Source organism: Rhinatrema bivittatum, chromosome 10 (assembly GCF_901001135.1).
Source record: "Rhinatrema bivittatum chromosome 10, aRhiBiv1.1, whole genome shotgun sequence".
Lineage (NCBI taxonomy): Eukaryota > Metazoa > Chordata > Amphibia > Gymnophiona > Rhinatrematidae > Rhinatrema > Rhinatrema bivittatum.
In genome coordinates this window covers 67,539,902-67,559,265 of record NC_042624.1, presented here as the reverse complement: position 1 = coordinate 67,559,265, position 19,364 = coordinate 67,539,902, and the positions used below count along the sequence as shown (strand labels likewise).

Sequence of the window (19,364 nt, the reverse complement as noted above, 5' to 3'; positions counted from 1 at the left end):
GATGCGTCCTTTGGGCGTGAAAGCCGGTATAGAAAATAATAAAATAAATAAATAAATTAAATTCTAATAGTGGCTTAAGATGTTTTAAAATGTGCAGTTTAAAATAACCATCCCTTATTTTTTGCTTGATCTCGGTTTTTATTTTAAATTCTTGATCAATTAAAATTCCAAGATCGCGAACCTGGTCTGTTGAATCAATCTGCATGAAATCTGTTCTAAAATGGAAAGTTCTGATAAGGTGTGATTTTTCTACTTAGTAAAATCATTTCCGTTTTTTGGTTATTTAAAATCAGTTTCATATGAACTAAAAGTTCGCTAATTGAAGTTAAGTAGATTTCAATTGTTTTTAAAGTGTCTTCAAGAGAATTCTTTATGGGAATTAAAAGCTGTACATCATTGGCATATATATATATATATATATAATGAATGATGCCTAGTCCTGATGATAACTTTTATATAAAGGCAAAAGATAAATATTAAAAAGTGTTGCCGATAAAGATGATCCTTGTGGAACTCCTGATTCAATGTTAATTATTTCAGAGAAACCAGAATTTAATTTTACTTGGGAAGATCGTTCTGAGAGAAAAGACTTAAACCAGGACAGAACTTCTCCATTTAGACCGATTTCAATCAGTCTTTGAATTGAAATTTGAAAGTCAAATATCAAAAGCTGCTGTGAAATCTAAAAGAATAAGTATAAAAGATTCACCATTGTCAAAACCTCTAAGAACAGTATTGGATAATGCTAAAAGTAGAGATTCAATACTAAAAAATTTCTGTATCCGAACTGTGAGGGGTATAAAATATGTGACTCTAGATATTCAGATAATTGTTTCTGGACTGATTTTTCTAGCACTGTAGCAAGGAAAGGGAGGTTAGAAATAGGTCTAAATTGTTAAAATCTGAAACATCTTTTTTATTATTTTTTAGGATCTGTTTCACTATAGCACATTTTAAAGGTATTGGAACATTACTTTCAGAGAGGGAAAGATTTACTATGTCTGTAATGGTTGATGTAATACAATCAAGACAGAGTTTAAAATATTTGAGAGATATCAGGTCCCAAGGGTGATTGGCAGGTTTTAAAGTAGATAAAATGGAGCGCATTTCTAAAGAACTAACAGGTTCAAATGATGACCAAAATTTGCCTTGGTCTTTAGGCAGTGAGATTTTTTAAACTTGATTAGGGGGAAAACTTTTTAAAAGATTAGCGATTTTTTTTCCGTAAAGAACTTAGCCAAGTCTTCGCACTTCTTTTGAGAGTTTTCAGAATTAAGGACTAGCTTCTGAGCTGAGAGTGAAATAAGGTTTTGAACGAGTGAGAACAGATTAAATTTTAAGTCTTGAATGTTATTACCATAATATGTCCGTTTAGCATTGTTGATAGCGGTTCTATACTTAGTTAACATAATCCTATGACAGGCAAGAGTATTATTATTGGGATGTTTTCTCCAAATTCTCTTTTTTTTTTAAGTAAAGTTTTGATCTTTTTAAGTTCAATAGTATAACAAGGGTTTGATTTTTTATGAGTAATAGTTTTTGTAAGTAAAAGGCGACACAAAGGGGCCCTTTTGGCCCGGACAGGCCTGGTTCCCTCTACTGTGGGACCTGTTGATCAGGTCCTCCATCAGGTTGGGGACCGAGCCCGATCTGATCATTCAGAACCAGGGCACCCTGTGCCATCTGAACCTCTGGGCGCTGGCCCTGATGGCTTGGTTGTTGAGCCACCTAGTGCTTCTACCCTTGGCCCTCTCGGACAGTGTCTCTCAGGTGCTGGTGACTTCTAGGAAACCTTCCACCAGAAAGTCCTACAGTTTTAAATGGAGGACATGCTTCATCTATTGTACAGGGCAGGGCTTGGATCCATTCTCCTGCCCCCTTCCCCAGCTGTTAGGCTACTTGTGGCACCTTTCCGAGTCTGCGCTTCAAACCAGCTCAGTCAGGGTCCATCCCAATGCTGTGAGTGCATACCATCGAGGCGTCACTGGCACACCCATATCTGTGCAGCCTTTAGTAGGTCACTTTGAGAGGCCTGCTCCAGCTGAAGCCCCCTCTTCAACCTCCTGTTGCGTCCTGGGACCTCAAAATTGTCCTGGCGCGACTCATGTGTCCTCTCTTTTGAGCCTCTGTGTTCCTGCGACACGAAAATTCCTCACCTGGAAAGTTATATTCCTGGTAGCAATTACTTCAGCTTGTAGGGTCAGTGAGCTTCAGGCCTTGGTCACGTACCTGTCAAAAACAAGGTTCTTTCACAATCGTATGGTCTTGTGTACTCACCCTAAGTTTCTGCCTAAGGTTGTGATTGATTTCCATGTCAATTAGTCCATTGTTTTACCCACCTTCTTTCCCAGGCCTCATTTCCCACCCAGGAGAATGGGCTCTTCACACTCTGGACTGCAAGAGGGCCCTGGCTTTCTATTTAAATCGTGCAGCCAGTCGCAGGCAGTCCACTCAGCTCTTTGTGTCGTTTGATGCAAACAGGCTGGGAGTGGCAGTGGGTAAACAGATCTTATCCAACTGGCTGGCGGATTGCATCGCCTTCTGCTATGCGCAAGCAGGCCATCTGCTGGCCGGCAGAGCTAAAGCTCACTCTGTGCTGGCCATGACTATGTCGGTGGCTCATCTGCGAGCAGTCCCCGTCATCGAAATTTGCCGGGCTGCCACTTGGAGTTCTCTTCATATGTTTGTGGCCCACTACTGCTTGGACAAGAATGGGCGTCGGTACAGTACCTTTGGTCAGTCTGTCCTGCGCAGTCTCTTCCAGCCTTATGCCCCTGGTGGGAGCCAGGCAGTACCCTACCAATCAACAGCATTGCAGTTGTTGTGCCCATTGGCACCTTGTTCGGTAACTGTTGGTCTCATCTGCTAACGGAGACATCTTGGCGCTTGGTACTCACCCATTTGTGAGGACTACCATCCTATTTATCCTAGGAGAAAGCGCATTTCATATTTTATATATATGTTTTTATTTATTTATGATTTTGAATTATTCATTTATTTATTTATGTATGTTTGTCTCATAGCCCCTGAGGCAGCCACACGGTTGTGGCGAAAATCAGCCTGAGTCGGGCATTTTTTATTGTTTTATGAGTCTCCAGCCAATAAAGATTTGAAAAAGACATTCTTCAGGCATCTGTTTTCCTACGTTTGCTCAAGGTGTTCTCCTAGGACAGCAGGATGTTAGTCCTCAGGAATCCCGCCCACATCCCCACAGAGTTGGGTTCTCCTGGTTTGTTATTTTATTTTACCTCGCGTGGACGCGAGGATGCTGGGCATGCTCAGTGTGCTGGTCAAAGCTTCTAGAAACTTTGACAAAAGTTTTCTGTGCCAGGCTCCATCGAATGATGTCATCCACTTGTGAGGACTAACATCCTGCTGTCCTAGGAGAACACCTGTTACAGGTAAGCAACTGTGCTTTCTGCTTGATGCCGGGTATTCATATGACCCACTTATGTGATTGGTGAATTGCTGTCTTATGAGAGCATCTGTTATAGTTAAGCAACTTCACTTTCTAGGGGCATGTCCTCTTTGGTGCTTCCTTGCTTTAGTTTTGACTCAGGGTTTACAATCCAAAACAGCAGGGATAGGACTGCATTGAGCTTCTAAGTCGTCACTGGGGCAAAATGTACAGAGCAGCAGTTACAACCCTAAATAGAAGTGATATGATTGTATACGACTTCCAAGAAGGCTGGTGTTACCTGCATTGAAGAATCATAATTAAAACTCAAATTCAGCAGCTTGACTCATTGTGATGGCTGTGGGAATTATTACAAAACTTGGTAATAAAACAAAATGGAAGGGGGGTGAGATGAGAGTTGATGTTGGCTTACATGTGGGAATTTGTTTATTTAAACTAGAACAAGGGGGAAAGCCGACAGTCGCTCAGCAGCGCATGGTTCGGAGGGTGGTATCTTTAAAAGGATACTAATGATGCATTAGAATTAGGGCATCTCGACAGTGAGGTTTCAATAATAAGAAAAGTAGTCCAAGTGCCTGTAACTAAAAACTCACTGAGCTAAAACATTCTAACTTATCCCTATCAATTAAAAAGCTGAATGAAAATACAAACAAAAAACAAACTTTGAAATGTTTGTATGCTAATGCCAGAAGTCTAAGAAGTAAGATGGGAGAATTAGAATGTATAGCAGTGAATGATGACATAGACTTAATTGGCATCTCAATGACATGGTGGAAGGAGGATAACCAATGGGACAGTGCTGTACCGGGGTACAAATTATATTGCAATGACAGAGAGGAGCACCCGGGAGGCGGTGTGGCGCGCATGGGACTAAATTGTAACTTTTTTTTTTTTTTTTACTTCTCTACACCATGTTAATAGTTAGGCTACAACCCCGGTTACTTGTAAACCGAGATGATATGATCTGTATCATGAATGCCAGTATAAAAAAAGCACTAAATAAATAAATGTACAATCGAATCTTTATGGGTAGAAATCCCTTGTGTGTTGGGGAAGACTATAGTGATAGGATTACACTACCATCCACCTGGTCAAGATGGTGATACTGAGAGTGAAATGCTAAGAGAAATTAGGGAAGCTAACTAAATTGGTAGTGCGGTAATAATGGGAGATTTCAATTACCTCACTCTAAGACTGGACCCAAGGACTAATTGTCTTCCGAGCGAAACAGCCTTTTGGAGCGCGTCCGCGCCCTTTGAAAAAAGCTACATTTGAGCAACATATAAGGAAGGTATCATTCCACATTTATTTTAAAGAAAGAAAAAATATCAAGAAAAAATATTAAAGAAAAACTCATAATAATAAGATATATTTAGCAATAAAGGACATGGACCCATGATTAAATGTGATCCGATGTGGCAATACATAAAGCGAAAAGTGCTTGTATGCCCACGGGTGTTGTGATGGTCCTCTATATAAAGTCATATATATGAAATACTGTACATTGAAAGATTGCACATCGAAGAAAAAACCGGGATTTCATAACATCTTAGAGTGAGATATTGTACTCATTGTGTAACAAGACTAACTGTTATTTTTTGATGTGAGATTTCAATTACCCCAATATTGACTGGGTAAATGTATCATCGGGACATGCTAGAGAGAGAAAATTCCTGGATGGAATAAATGACAGCTTTATGAAGCAATTGATTCAGGAACCGACAAGAGATGGAGCAATTTTAGATCTAATTCTCAGTGGAGCACAGGATTTGGTGAGAGAGGTAACGGTGGTGGGGCCACTTGGCAATAGTGATCATAATATGATCAAACTCAAAAGGGAAACTTTGATAAAATAAGAAAAATAGTTAGAAAAAAACTGAAAGGAGCAGCTACAAAGGTAAAAAGTGTGCAAGAGGCGTGGTCATTGTTAAAAAAAAAAAAAAAAAAATACTATCCTAGAAGCACTGTCCAGATGTATTCCACACTTTAAGAAAGGTGGAAAGAAGGCAAAACGATCACCGGCATGGTTAAAAGGGGAGGTGAAAGAAGCTATTTTAGCAACACATCTTCATTCAAAAATTGGAAGAAGGATCCAACAGAAAAAAATAGGATAATGCATAAACGTTGGCAAGTTAAATGTAAGACATTGATAAGACAGGCTAAGAGAGAATTTGAAAAGAAGTTGGCCGTAGAGGCAAAAACTCACAGAAAAAACTTTTTCAAATATATCCGAAGCAGAAAGCCTGTGAGGGAGTCAGTTGGACTGTTAGATGATTGAGGGGTTAAAGGGGCAATTAGAGAAGATAAGGCCATTGCGGAAAGATTAAATTTTTTTTGCTTCAGTGTTTACTGAAGAGGATGTTGGGGAGATACTTTTATCAGAGAAGGTTTTCATGGGTAATGATTCAGATGGACTGAACCAAATCATGGTGAACCTAGAAGATGTGGTAGGCCTGATTGACAAACTGAAAAATAGTAAATCACCTGGACCGGATGGTATACCCCCCAGGGTTCTGAAGGAACTCAAAAATGAAATTTCAGACCTATTGGTGAAAATTTGTAACCTATCATTAAAATCATCCATTGTACCCGAAGGCTGGAGGGTGACTAATGTAACCCCAATATTTAAAAAGGGCTCCAGGGGCAATCTGGCAAACTACAGACCAGTTAGCCTGACTTCAAGTGCCAGGAAAAATAGTGGAAAATATCACAGAACATATAGAAAGACATGGTTTAATGGAACAAAGTCAGCATGGCTTTACCTAAGGCAAGTCTTGCCTCACAAATCTGCTTCATTTTTTTGAAGGGGTTAATAAACATGTAGATAAAGGTGAACCGGTAGATGTAGTATATTTGGATTTTCAGAAGGCGTTTGACAAAGTTCCTCATGAGAGGCTTCTAGGAAAAGTAAAAAGTCATGGGATAGGTGGCGATGTCCTTTCGTGGATTATAAACTGGCTAAAAGACAGGAAACAGAGTAGGATTAAATGGACAATTTTCTCAGTGGAAGGGAGTGGGCAGTGGAGTGATTCAGGGATCTGTATTGGGACCTGTACTTTTCAATATATTTATAAATGATCTGGAAAGAAATATGACAATTGAGGTAATCAAATTTGCAGATGATACAAAATTGTTCAGAGAGTTAAATCACAAGCAGATTGTGATAAAGTGCAGGAAGACCTTCTGAGACTGGAAAATTGGGCATCCAAATGGCAGATGAAATTTAATGTGGATAAGTGCAAGGTGATGCATATAGGGAAAAATAACCCATGCTATAGTTACACAATGTTAGGTTCCATATTAGGAACTACCACCCAAGAAAGAGATCTAGGCATCATAGTGGATAACACATTGAAATCATCGGTTCAGTGTGCTGCGGCAGTCAAAAAAGCAAACAGAATGTTGGGAATTATTAGAAAGGGAATGGTGAATAAAACGGAATATGTCATAATGCCTCTGTATCGCTCCATGGTGAGCCCGCACCTTGAATACTGTGTACAATTCTGGTCGCCACATCTCAAAAAAGATATAGTTGCGATGGAGAAGGTACAGAGAAGGGCGACCAAAATGATAAAGGGAATGGAACAACTCCCCTATGAGCAAAGACTAAGAGGTTAGGACTTTTCAGCTTGGAGAAGAGATGGCTGATAGAAGTGTTTAAAATCATGAGAGGTCTAGAACGGGTAGATGTGAATCGGTTATTTACTCTTTCGGATAGTAGAAAGACTAGGGGGCACTCCATGAAGTTAGCATGGGGCACATTTAAAACTAATCGGAGAAAGTTCTTTCACTCAACGCACAATTAAACTCTGGAATGTGTTGCCAGAGGATGTGGTTAGTGCAGTTAGTGTAGCTGTGTTTAAAAAAGGATTGGATAAGTTCTTGGAGGAGAAGTTCATTATCTGCTATTAATTAAGTTGACTTAGAAAATAGCCACTGCTATTTCTAGCAACGGTAACATGGAATAGACTTAGTTTTTGGGTACTTGCCAGGTACTTGAGACTTGGATTGGCCACTGTTGGAAACAGGATGCTGGGCTTGAAGGACCCTTGGTCTGACCCAGTATGGCATGTTCTTACCTATTCAAAGTGAAATATTCTCAACTGGGCAGACCATAGGTCAATTTGGTGTTTATCTGCTATCATCTAGTATGTTACTATGCAAAGGAGGAGGTAAGTGATAATAGCTCAATATCTGCTTGTGGAGGGCACTGCTCATCTATGTACCAGGTCACTTGTATATTAAAAAAGTATATATTTGTTGGCCAGGAAATCTATTTTAACATGTGCTTTGTTCTAGCTGAGTCCCAAAGGCACAGAGAGATAAAGCAGAGTAACTGCCTAGTGGTAAGAGCAGCAGCTTGAGAACCAGGGAAGGCCAGGATTCAAATCCTGCTTCTCTCAGTGATGATCCTTGTGAACTTGGGCAGGTGATTTCATCCTCCATTGCTTCAGGTACCAACTTAAACTTAACCCCTCTAGGGCAAGAAAATACCTACTGTTCCTGATTATACTTCACCTTGAGCTCAGTTTGGAAAGGTGAGTAGTCAAATCTAAACCCCAAGTGGCTTGTCCAAGTTCACACGAGAGTCAATGGCATGTGACCCAGCTTTGCCTCTAAATTCTAGTCTAGTGAATTAGTCAGTTGGCTACTACTTCTTGTGTTAGCCATGTGTGCTAACCTTCAAATTTATGGAGCACTTCATGTCACTAATTCAGTCCTAATTCAAAATTGATCTGCTTCCTGATCTTGAAACCCAGTACAGTACCAGATAAATCGGTATAATTTAGTGTTATTGATAAGTCATTTGTGTTACTGATAAGTCATTCATTATTTAGTTCTGAAGTAAGGATAGCCTTACAGTTTTAGGTCCTCATTTAAAAGTCCATGATGTGGGTCTCTGCTTGCTCCTTCTGGTGAGTCATTAACATCACAAAGCTATGTGATGTTTACACAATTTGGAATGACTGATGTTGAGTGCTCAGGAGAAATGCACGATCATGCTAAGTATCACACAACCATAGAAAAGGTTTTCTTATGTCCTTCTGCTTTTGTCTAAACTAAAGTGACCTGTAGGATGTTCATGTTGCTGCAACCAGATTGTAGTTCCTAGCACAACTATTTAACCACTTAGCCAAAAAATATTTAATTTTCGCTTCAGAGGTGAAAGTTTAATACACACCACCCACCCCCAGTGATGTGCTTTTACAGGCTACATTCCTCAGTTTCTCTTCCATTGTTTTAATGGTGGTGATACATTTCCCGTCAGTCGTCCTGATTACTGCTGTATTATCAAAAAAGAAGTAATCTTGCTGTGCTATTATTTGGTACTCTTATACTAGCCAAGCACCACATTTCTTTGCATTTTTGCAATGTAAATTGCTTGGGTGGGTTTTCAGTGGAAAATCTGAGAAAGACTTCTCAGTCTGTTTTCTGGTGGGTGTTTGCAATGTGAGTGAAAACTGTTTTGCTTTCATGCTAGAGTCTTTTGTTTTCAAGCACAGAAAAGTGTCCATTGTCTGGCTGATTGACCCCTGCTTTTCTCAGCCATTTGCATGCAAAGAGTAGGTGGAGAAGAGAATTTCAAGCTGAATTTTAATCTTTATCCTTTGTGTGTACAGCCCAGCGGTCATTAGAAATGCTTTGCAGAACAGCATGTTAAAGATTATATTCTTGTATGTTGTTAGAGATGTAGAGATCTAAAGGTCTCTCGAGTTTATCTTGCCACCTTAAAATGTCATCAGATCTAACCTGTGAGGTATTTCCTTTTTTGGGGGGGGGAGGAGAAAGAAGGGTTCAGGGATGGCATGACAGGCTATATTCTTATGACTCTTGGATTTTCAGCCTACTTCAGCCCTTAACATGGTCAAAGCAGTTGCCAGACAAAACAGCTTCTTTTTCAAGCTTGTGTGCTCACAGACTGACTGAAAAAGATAGCCTGGCGCCGCTCTGGTGTGTGCCAGGGGCAGTGGCTCTGTTTGCTCATCCTTGCAATGTCTTCGCATACAGTGAACGTGGAAGCACAAAGGTTTGTCTGCGGTCCTTTAATCCGGTTTACCTGCTGTTATCCTCCCCTTAGACTTCCACCTCACTCTCAGGCCAATGCAATATGGATGTGCGAAAACCAGGCACTCGTGATTGAGTGCCCGCTGTCCTAACGCGCACCCATCCACCTCTCCCTTGCGCTGCAGTGCAGTATGCAGGCGCTAGGAGAAATTGTGCTTCGCTAGCGCCACCTCGGCATCGGGTGCCCAGGAGAAGTGGTTGGCTGTGGGGTAGGAAAATGGACGCTCGTAAATTGAGTGTCCATTTTCCTGACCTGACCACCATGGAGTCTTTTTATTCTTTTATTTCCATGTTGCTGCTTTCTGTGATTCCCCCAACTTAATAACAAAATAACAAAGCTGATCACATTACCCCAATACTCAAAGAACTCCACTGGCTCCCCATCGCATCCCGAATTCTCTTCAAAATTCTAACCATAGTGCACAAGTCCATCCACTCGCACAATTCCAATTGGTTGGATGAACCCTTTCGTCCTATACGCACTGAACGACCCACTCGCACTGTCAACAAAGGCACCCTCTCCATTCCCCCTTTGAAAAAAGCCCACCTCTCCTCTACTAGGGACCGTGCACTATCCATTGCAGGCCCTAAACAATGGAACACCCTCCCTACCACTCTCAGGCTAGAGCCATGTTACGCCAAGTTCAGAAAAAAACTTAAAACATGGCTCTTCCGACAAGCCTACCCTGATTAAGTACACCGACTTCTGCAAGTATCTTGCCTACGCCTTGTATATTCCTGTAAATAGTCCGTTGCAGTTTTTTATTTATTGCTTTAATTCCTCCACCTCCTGCTCTTTGTATACTCCTCCTTGTTCGCCCTCCCTGTTCATTGTAATTTCTACCTTTAAAGTTACATTGTAAACCGGTATGATGTATGCATACTAATACCGGTATATAAAAGTTTTTAAATAAATAAATAAATATCGCAACGATATTAAGTCAGAGGATCCACAGAATAACAGTATTTTTCTGCTTTTCTGTTCAACTTTTGGTGCTCCTCGGGACTTAATGCCAGCTCCGGGGCTGACCTTAATTTTTGGGGGTTAAAATGTGCGCATGGAGCGCACTGTTATTTTTTTTTTTACATGGGGGGTACTAGCTAATACCCTCATCAACACGGCTTCAACATGTGAGGAGCCTTATTAGCTACGGGCTGGTTTGGATGCGCATTTTGGACGTGCTGATCCCCTTATTACATCAGGGGCTATGGATACCTGCTCAAAACCTGTGTTAACCTGTGCGCTAGGCTGAGTGCACGGTATTGCATCGGCCTGTACGAGTCAAGCACAGTGAAGAGAGATGTGTGCCTCCTGTTCAGAGTTTTTAGCCAGTTTGTGTCCTTAGCACAATGCCTGTTGCAGTCTCTTCCTGGGACTGAGCTTTAAAAAAAATAATAATTCAATGTAAAATATTTGAGGCTCAAAAACCAATGTGATATTACATAACAGTGCTTATCTGTGGCTGTCCATTTTAAGAGAGCCAGTTGTTGGTCAGCTGTGTTGAAATGCTTCTGGAAGTGATGACTTGGTGCCAGGCTGGTGGGCCAATAGGCTGGATTCAGGTTTCTGCTTCTGTGAGGCCATAAACATTTGGCTATGTTGCTGAGGTGATAAACCCACACTTGAGGGGAAGGGCAGCCACCTACATCAGATTCAGATAACTTTAGTGAATGACAACAGAAGAATATTTATTTTTATTTTTATTTATTATTATTTATATACCGACATTCAATTTGAGATATCACATTGGTTTACATTCAGGTACTGTAGGTATTTCCCTCTCCCCAGAGGGCTTACAATCTAAGTTTTGTACCTGAGGCAATGGAGGGTAAAGTGACTTGGCCAAGGTCACAAGGAGTTTATCCTCAGGGCCTGATTCATCATGGGCTTTTACCATAGATGCAAAATAAGAGAAATTCCTTAATGAATAGGCCTTTAGAGGAGTTTCTCTTCCAACCTCCTTTGTTTGTTTTTTTTTTACTAAATTTAGCTCATGCTTTTTTACTGGTAGCTCAAGGGGCTGATGTAATAAAACCTGCAATAAAATCAAAGTTAAATTTTAGTACAGGTTTTATAGGATGCAGTAAGCTAAGGGATGCAAATTGAACAGAAGTTAAAAAAAAAAAAAAAAAAAGCTAAAACGTTAGTTAACCTTCAAAATCCATACTAATATAGAAAAGCACTTTAAAAGGGAGTGAATAGGTCAATGTGTGAAATTGGAAGGAGTATGACCAAAATGACCTTGTATGCCAGACTGGCAGTGTGCGTTCCGACTTGTGCACGTTCTCACATGCAAGGCCATTTGGGCAAGGCATGCCGAGTGAAATCAAAGGGTAAGCTCTCTAGAGAGGGCGGCACCTACAGCCGAACAGTACACACTTTATTTATTTATTTGAGAGCTGTCAAAACATAAGCTCTCTGAGGAAGGCACCTTCGGCTGACTTGAGTGGTGTGCATCCTATTTTTGGTGTACTGTTCATCTTTGGGTGCCCACCCCAGAGAGCTTACACATTGTTCAGCTGTAGATTCCAAACTGAGAACTTACATGCTTCCTGGGTCTGAGGTGGACTGCCACACTGGGCACAACAGTAGACAACCTTGGTTACCAGAAATGCAAATTTACTCTGCCTCAGACCTCTAGGAGTTAAATTATCAAGCTCTCTGAGGCAAACACCAGTCAGTCACAAGCAGTGGCGTAGCCACGGGTGGGCCTGGGTGGGCAGGTGCCCACCCAACTTAGACCCAGGCCCACCCAACCGGCACCGGAACTGCAAGGCTGTCGCGGGATCCCATCCCCGCGACAGCGAACAAGAGAACCCACGCCTCGCGCGCCATCACGGCACACGTGGGGAAGCGCTGCTGCTGCGGCCGTATGGCCAACCGGTCTTCCTGTTGAGGGGGGGAGCGGAAGCGCCGCGGGCAGCTTCCGCTTCCTCCCCCAATGCAGGAAGATCAGCTGCCTCTCCTGCTGCCACCCGTTCTCCTGCTATCTTCGGACCAAACGGCCCGCCGAACTTCCTGTTTGGGGGAGCGGAAGCGCCGCCCACAGCTTCCGCTTTCTCCCCCAAAGCAGGAAGATCAGCTGCCTCTCCTGCTGCCACCGGCCTCCTGCTATCTTCGGGCGTCGGGCCGTACTGCCCGCCGAACTTCCTGCTTGGGGGGGGGGGGGGAGGGAGGAAGCGGACGTTGTGCGCTGCGCTTCCGCTCCCCCCCCCCCGACAGGAAGTTCGGCGGGCAGTATGGCCCAACGCCCGAAGATAGCAGGAGGCCGGTGGCAGCAGGAGAGGCAGCTGATCTTCCTGCTCTGGGGGAGAAAGCGGAAGCTGTGCACGTGCTTGAATTTGTATGTGTGGATGAGAATGGGAGTGTGTGTGGGTGAAAACTGGAGCCTGGGTGTGTATGTGGGTGAGAATGGAAGCTTGAATATGTGGGTGAATGGGAGCTCGAATGTGTGAATGTGTGGTTGAGAATGGGAGCCTGGGTTTGTGGGTGGGTGAATGGGAGCTCAAATGTGTGTATATATGGGTGAGAATGAGAGCCTGGGTTTGTGTGGGTGGGTGAGAATGGAAGCTTGAATATGTGGATAAGAATGGGTGCTTGAATGTGTGTATGTGTGGGTGAGAATAGTACCTTAAATGTGTATATGTATGGATGAGAATGGGAGCTTGAATATGTGTGGGTGAGACTGGGAGCATGGGTTTGTGGGTGGGTGAGAATGGGTGCCTGGATGTGCGTCTGTGTGTGCATAAGAATATAAGCCTGGGGAGGGGTGAGAAAGTGAGAACTTGAATGTGAGCTTGGGGGGAGAGAGCATATGAGAGTGAGAGCTTGAGTGTGTGAGAGGGAGTCTGTGAGAGAAAGCATGTGTGTGTGTGTGTGTGTGTGTGTGTGTGTGTGTGTGTGTGTAAGGGAAGAAGACAGTAATAGAAGAAAGACACTGAAAAGGAATTAGGAAATGAGCTATAAGGGAAAAAATGGGAAAAAGAGACCAGGACCAACTGATTAGAAAAATACAAAGATCAGACAACAAAGGTAAAAATATATATCTATATTTTGAGATGTTAGCAATTTAAATAGAAGCAACACAACCGCTCTCTCAAAATTTATGGACAGGTAGGAGCCGTGTATAAAATCGTAATAATAAGAAGTACCACAAATCACCGTGAATTATGTTTGTATCATTAAGTAAACCTCATACTTAGGCATAGATGTGAATGCTATGCTGCATAATTTGGCATTATTTATCAGTAAAAAAACAACTAGTAGACCTGCATGCCTACAGCCCACCCATGTTAACCTTGTGCCCACCCAAAAAATCAATTCTGGCTACGCCACTGGTCACAAGTTTTCTTTCTTTTCCTGAACAGCTAAAGTGTATACTGTTCAGCTGTTGGTGCCCACCCATACAGCCTGTGCTTTGCTCGTCTAGCTGTAGGTGCCTTCACAGAGAGCTTATTCTTTTATTTTACTTGCCATTCCTTGTCAGAATGGCCTTGAATGAGAGAATGTACCCATAAGTTGGAATGCACAGCACCAGTTTCACATACAGTGCCATTTTGGCAATGCATGGCAAGAAAAATCTAAGCATAAGCTCTATGGGGCGGGCATCTTCAGCTGAATTAGTATGCACTTTGGCGCTGTGCATCCGACTTTGGTGTCCTGTTCAGCTGCAGGTGCCCTCTCTGGAGAATTTATGCTATAAGCTAGCTCTAGGTGCCTTCCCAAGAGAGCTTATGCTTTGATTGTACTTGCTACTCCTTTCCAAAATGGTCTTGAATGCAAGAATTTTCTCTCTGGAGTGGGCACCTACAGCTAGCTGAACAGGCACATCACATCCCTATCCCTGGGATAGGCATCTACAGTTAATACGAAAACGTGGGGAGGCACAGCACCGGTGCCTGCCTTGAGCGCTTACACTGGAAATTAAACTTTTGGGTTTGAGATGGAATAAACTCACATTTCTGGTGGCCAAAGTTATTCTACTTCTGAGCCCAGTGTAGTAGAAGCAGCTAGGTACTACCATACTGGGCACATCAATAGTATAACATGGCCACCAGAAATGTTTTATTCCTGCTCTGACCCAGGAGTTAAATATCCAGCATTAAGAAAATGTGCTTTAAGCTGTCTGCCTTTAATGCACCTGCCTGCATTGCTGGGGAATAGTTAATGCCGTCCTTTACATGGGATTTGCAGGAACCCATGCTAATTTTAATGCTGGTTTTTATTCCTGGTTTAACATGAATTTTTTAGTAGTTGAAGCCTCTGTTAAATACCAGCATTAACTTATAGAAAAGTGTGCACTAAAACCTGTGCCCCAAAGTAAATTACTTTCAGCTACAGTAGGTATTTCCCTGTCCCAGCAAGTTTACAATTTGTTTGTACTTGAGGCAGTGGAGAATGAAGTGGCTTGCCCAAGGTCACAAGGAGCATCAGGATTTGAACCCTGACCTCCCTGGTTCTCAACCTGCTGCTCTAACCACTAGGCTGCTGCTCCACAACATTGCATTTCCCTCAGTAAGGCCATCGGGGAGGCGGTGCATGAAAAGAAGGAATAATATATAATACTTTTGTATGTTTGTTGTAAGGGATTAGAGTTGTAAATTGTTTATCTGCTCATACTGTTCTCTCAGATTTTCGTAGAATATGGAATTGCTTTGAAAATTTATTTCATAGAGAGATGAAATGTTTGTGCTGGAGGACAAGGAGCCTTGAGCAGAAAACTACATAGGCTGTTTTTTCATCCTGAGCAAATGATTGATTGGATACAGCATATGATCACAGAAGGGCATATTTTAAATGTTTTCATAGGAGAGTAAGCATTCTCTTAGTTGCTTTGTTTGCACACTCGGTCTCTAGGGTGGAATCTGTAGCTTATTCTTACAGATGTGATGTGCCTGTTCTAGGTTCACTCGCCTGTGGATTCTGCAACTATGTCCCCTGTGGAGCGGACAGCGGCCTGGGTCCTAAATAATGGGCAGTATGAAGATGAGGAAGAGGAGACAACAGAACAAAACAAAGATGAAGTCAAGCCTGCTGAGAAGGTTAGGGAGCCTCAACATCAGGATGCTAATATGATCTCTAGAGAGTAGCCAGAAAATTAAATCTGCATATGTTGAGCACATGGTACCAGACACAAAAAGAGGTTAAAACAGTGCAAGTTTAGGATTTTTAAGTAGTAGCACCAATCTTCAAGTCTTCAACCCTATATCCAAAAGTTCTAAGGCATTTCATACTTATTACTCACTGTGCGCCATCATACCTCTGCTGATATACAGGCGTAGCATAGTTTCTCTCTCATTAGAAATGTCTTTACAGTATTTATTTAAACAATTTATATTCTGCTTAATGCAACCACATGTTGTTCTAAGTAGATCACAAGTTGAAAGCAAAAGAATAATATACATGCAATAAAATGTACCCACAAAAACAAAATATAAATTGAGACATCCAAACAATAGTAACACAATGAAACACAAATTTAAAATTAAATAAATTCAGAAGGGGAAAATCACAAGCATTCATGACTGAAATGAAGTCAGAGGGGAATGCTTGCTTAAACAAGTTTTCATATTTTTTCAAATGTGCCACGTTCCCGTCTGAGCTCCTGTGGGAGAGCATTCCATTCTGATGGGCCCCGCTGTTTAAAAGAAGGAATTACTCAGAGATTTCGTGACTGATCATAAAGACCAGGATGGAAGACCAGGCCATCCACTTGCACTGCTTTAAAGACAAGCATAAATAATTTTAATTGTACCTGAAAGACCACTGGAAGCCAGTTCAGTTCCTTTCAAATAAAGTATGGCAACCAGTGATTAACTTAGCAGCCAAATTCTGTAAATGAATGGTATCCACTCTATTACTGCCAACCAGAGAGTTCTCAAATAAGAAAACTTTTTTTTGCATGCTAGTTTTGTTTTCTTAGGTATTTTAAATAATTTTCTGATGCTTTACATAACTAGAAATTGTAAATGTTAACGACCAATGAAGTGAGCATTGGGAGTTCATGAAAGTCTGTAAGTAGTGTCACTGTACGATGCTTAGGTCTACTTTGATCTATCCATAGAGTGACATAGTTCTTGCTAATTCCTTTTAAGGTCCTTTGATATATTTTCAAAAGCAGCATTGTAAACTTTCTCCGTTCAACAGACATGTGAGTGGCTTAAAGGTGAATTTTCAAAAGTTGTGCCTGTCGAACAGTATTGTGCTACTTTATAAACCTGAAAATACCTGTGCAAGTAAGGGGACACGAGTAAATTTGCACATGTAAAAAAAAGGGCTTTCCAAGGTGTGGCCAACATTCAAGCAAGTAAGTTGCCATTTTATAAGCAATTTCTGCCGTGTACATTTGGCAGCTTATGTGCGTATATTTACACGTGCTCTGTACCTGGAGTAAGTGATTGTAAACATCTTAAAAGGTGGGGCGGGGAGGTCTGGGTGAAATGGAGGGGAAGTTGAGGCTGAAGAACCAGGAAGGTCGCAATGACCTGCAGATGGACTGGGAAACATGTAGACTAATTGGTAAAAGTGGTAATTTCATTGCCGTGCGCTTGTTAGAAAATCTCCCGACTTGCACGTGTAAAACCAACTTTCAAGAGGGGGATGCGAGTAAATTATGCAGGTAAAATCTCCATGTGTATATTTTTAAAGTTAAATGCAAAAATACGCACGTATATCACTTGCATATTATTTATTTGGATAAATTCCTATTTATCCGGCTAAATGTTAAAAAAAAAAAAAATCAGCACTTATCCAGATAAGTAGTAGCAAAGTCCAGAGAAGTCCGATAACTGGACAAATCTAATAGCTATTTATCCAGCTTTCTGACTTGGCCAGAGAAGTGCTATTTTAAGATGTATCCAGCTTTTGGGCTTTTCTGACTTAACCAGATAAGTATAAAATGTATTTGTGTGATGTTTTTTTTACATGCACACACATGTTCCTGAGTGCATTTACACGTATTTCATAACCTGCGTACATTGTTTGCACGCAGGTTAGAAAATACAGGAGTAGATTTTACATGTACCCATATATACATGTATATGGGCGGGTGGGTGCATGCGCCCACGTTTTAAAGTTAGCCTCTTTGTGTATTAAAAGGCTAAGGGGGTCATTTTCAAAAGGATTTACATGCTTAAAACTGGGTTTTGCATATGTAAATTCACTTTACGCATGTAAGTTGGAGTTAGAAAATTGCTGCAACATATGCCATTGAATTGTCCATAGGTTTTACACCCATAAGTGCACTTTAAGCATGTAAATGGGCTTTTGAAAATTGCTACGATAGTATATTACATTTCCCTATACGTACCCAGATCAGTCCAGACCATGGGTTAAGCCTCCTGTCCAGCAGGTGGAAACAGACCAAAACTGTGAGGGTATCCTATATCAGGACAGAGCCTACCCTATACCCCTTCAGTATTCGTCTGTCTCCAGCAGGTGCAGGCAGCTGAACCTACGGTTCCCCTTCTTCTTCTTCTCTTAGTTTCCCTGAGGGGATTTTCTTTACTTTTGGTCTGGATCAAGCAAGAATTAAATTCTTGTTTTAAAAAAAAAAAAAAAGAGGACTTTGAAAGTTTTATCCCTTTTTTTCCTCACAGAGACAGTTCGGACTCTTCGCTCTGCTGGGAGCCTAGGGGGGGGGCTTGCCCATCCTAGGCCCCTTTTTCCCGGTGACCATCTGGGGTGAATCTGGTGGTCCAGTCCCTCCCCCATTATCTAGCTGTCCACTGTAAAACAGTACCCTCTCAGGGAGTGTTTTTCCCCTGGCTTAGCTGAGCAGTTTAAAAAAAAAAAAAGGGCTGTATTTGTTACTTTTACTTTTTAAGAACTGTGGACAGCTCCGGCAGAGTTCAGTCGCTGCCTCCGCTGACTGACTTCAGCCCTGCACAGCTCAGCTGTTTTTACTTTTTTAGCGCTTTTTTTTTTTCTTCAATGCTGATATCCCGTTCCAGCACCTGTAAAGCATGTGGAGAGTCTGCCACACGTTTTTCCCGCAGAGGCCTCTGTTCAGGGTGCCTACTGGGTGGGGAGGGTCCCTCATCGATCCCCTCGCCCACAGGGGCCCGGGGGCGAGTTCCCCGCCACGTGGCCAGGCCGTTCCCGGCCCGGAAAACCGTGGGAACGGCGCCATCTTGGAAGCAGGCTCAAATGCGGAATCGGATGTGCAGGAGGAAGGTGAGCCCGATATTTTTAGTTTCTCCTCCGGATTTGAGCCCCCCTCATGCCCCGGAGGGGGGGTGCCTGACCTTTCCCTACCCCCCTCCTACCCCTTCCCCCCCCCCCCTCCCCCTGGGAAGTCTAGGTCTTGTTTCTCCGCGAAGTTTGTGCTTCTTATGCACAAGTCCTATTTAGCCAGCTTACAGCAGGAGGAAGATCCATCCCTGGACCCCCCCATCCCACCGAAAAGCCTGTGAATCTCTCCTCCGCAACCTCCGAAGGCGCCGGAGGGCCAGGGCTCGGTTAGGGTGGTCCTGGGGGTCCCCTATTCCAGATCCGGATGTTGACCCGCTGCTTCCTAACCCTCCCCTCGAGGGGGACGATCCTCGGGTGCTACGCTTATTTTAAAAGGAGGAACTAGAGCCGCACATTCCCTTCATTTTGCAGGAACTGGGAATTGAGTTGCCCCCGGCGGATACGGTTACGGCCGCAATGCCTGCCAACGTGGACCCGGTCCTGGCGGGACTTAGGGCTCTTCCATGTACTTTTCCTTTTCACCCTATGCATAAGCTGATGCTCCTTAAGTAATGGGAATCCCCTGAGGCGGGACTCCGAGTGGGGAGGGCTATGGTCAAGCTCTACCCCCTTCCTGAGGACTGTTTGAATCTACTTAAGATGCCCAAGGTAGATTCCTCTGTCACGGCGGTTACCAAACACACCACC

The 19,364-nt window shown here is 42.5% G+C and overlaps 1 protein-coding gene across 6 annotated transcripts in view; it reads left to right on the top strand.

Moving 5' to 3' along the window:
* The window catches only part of RASAL2 (RAS protein activator like 2), a 448,317-nt gene that overhangs the window by 394,256 nt on the left and 34,697 nt on the right, over positions 1 to 19,364 (top strand). For all 6 annotated transcript variants that reach the window (XM_029618579.1, XM_029618578.1, XM_029618576.1 and 3 more), the window contains one exon: positions 15,389 to 15,526. In XM_029618579.1, coding sequence (XP_029474439.1) covers positions 15,389 to 15,526 — 138 coding nt within the window. The remainder of the gene's footprint in view (positions 1 to 15,388; positions 15,527 to 19,364) is intronic.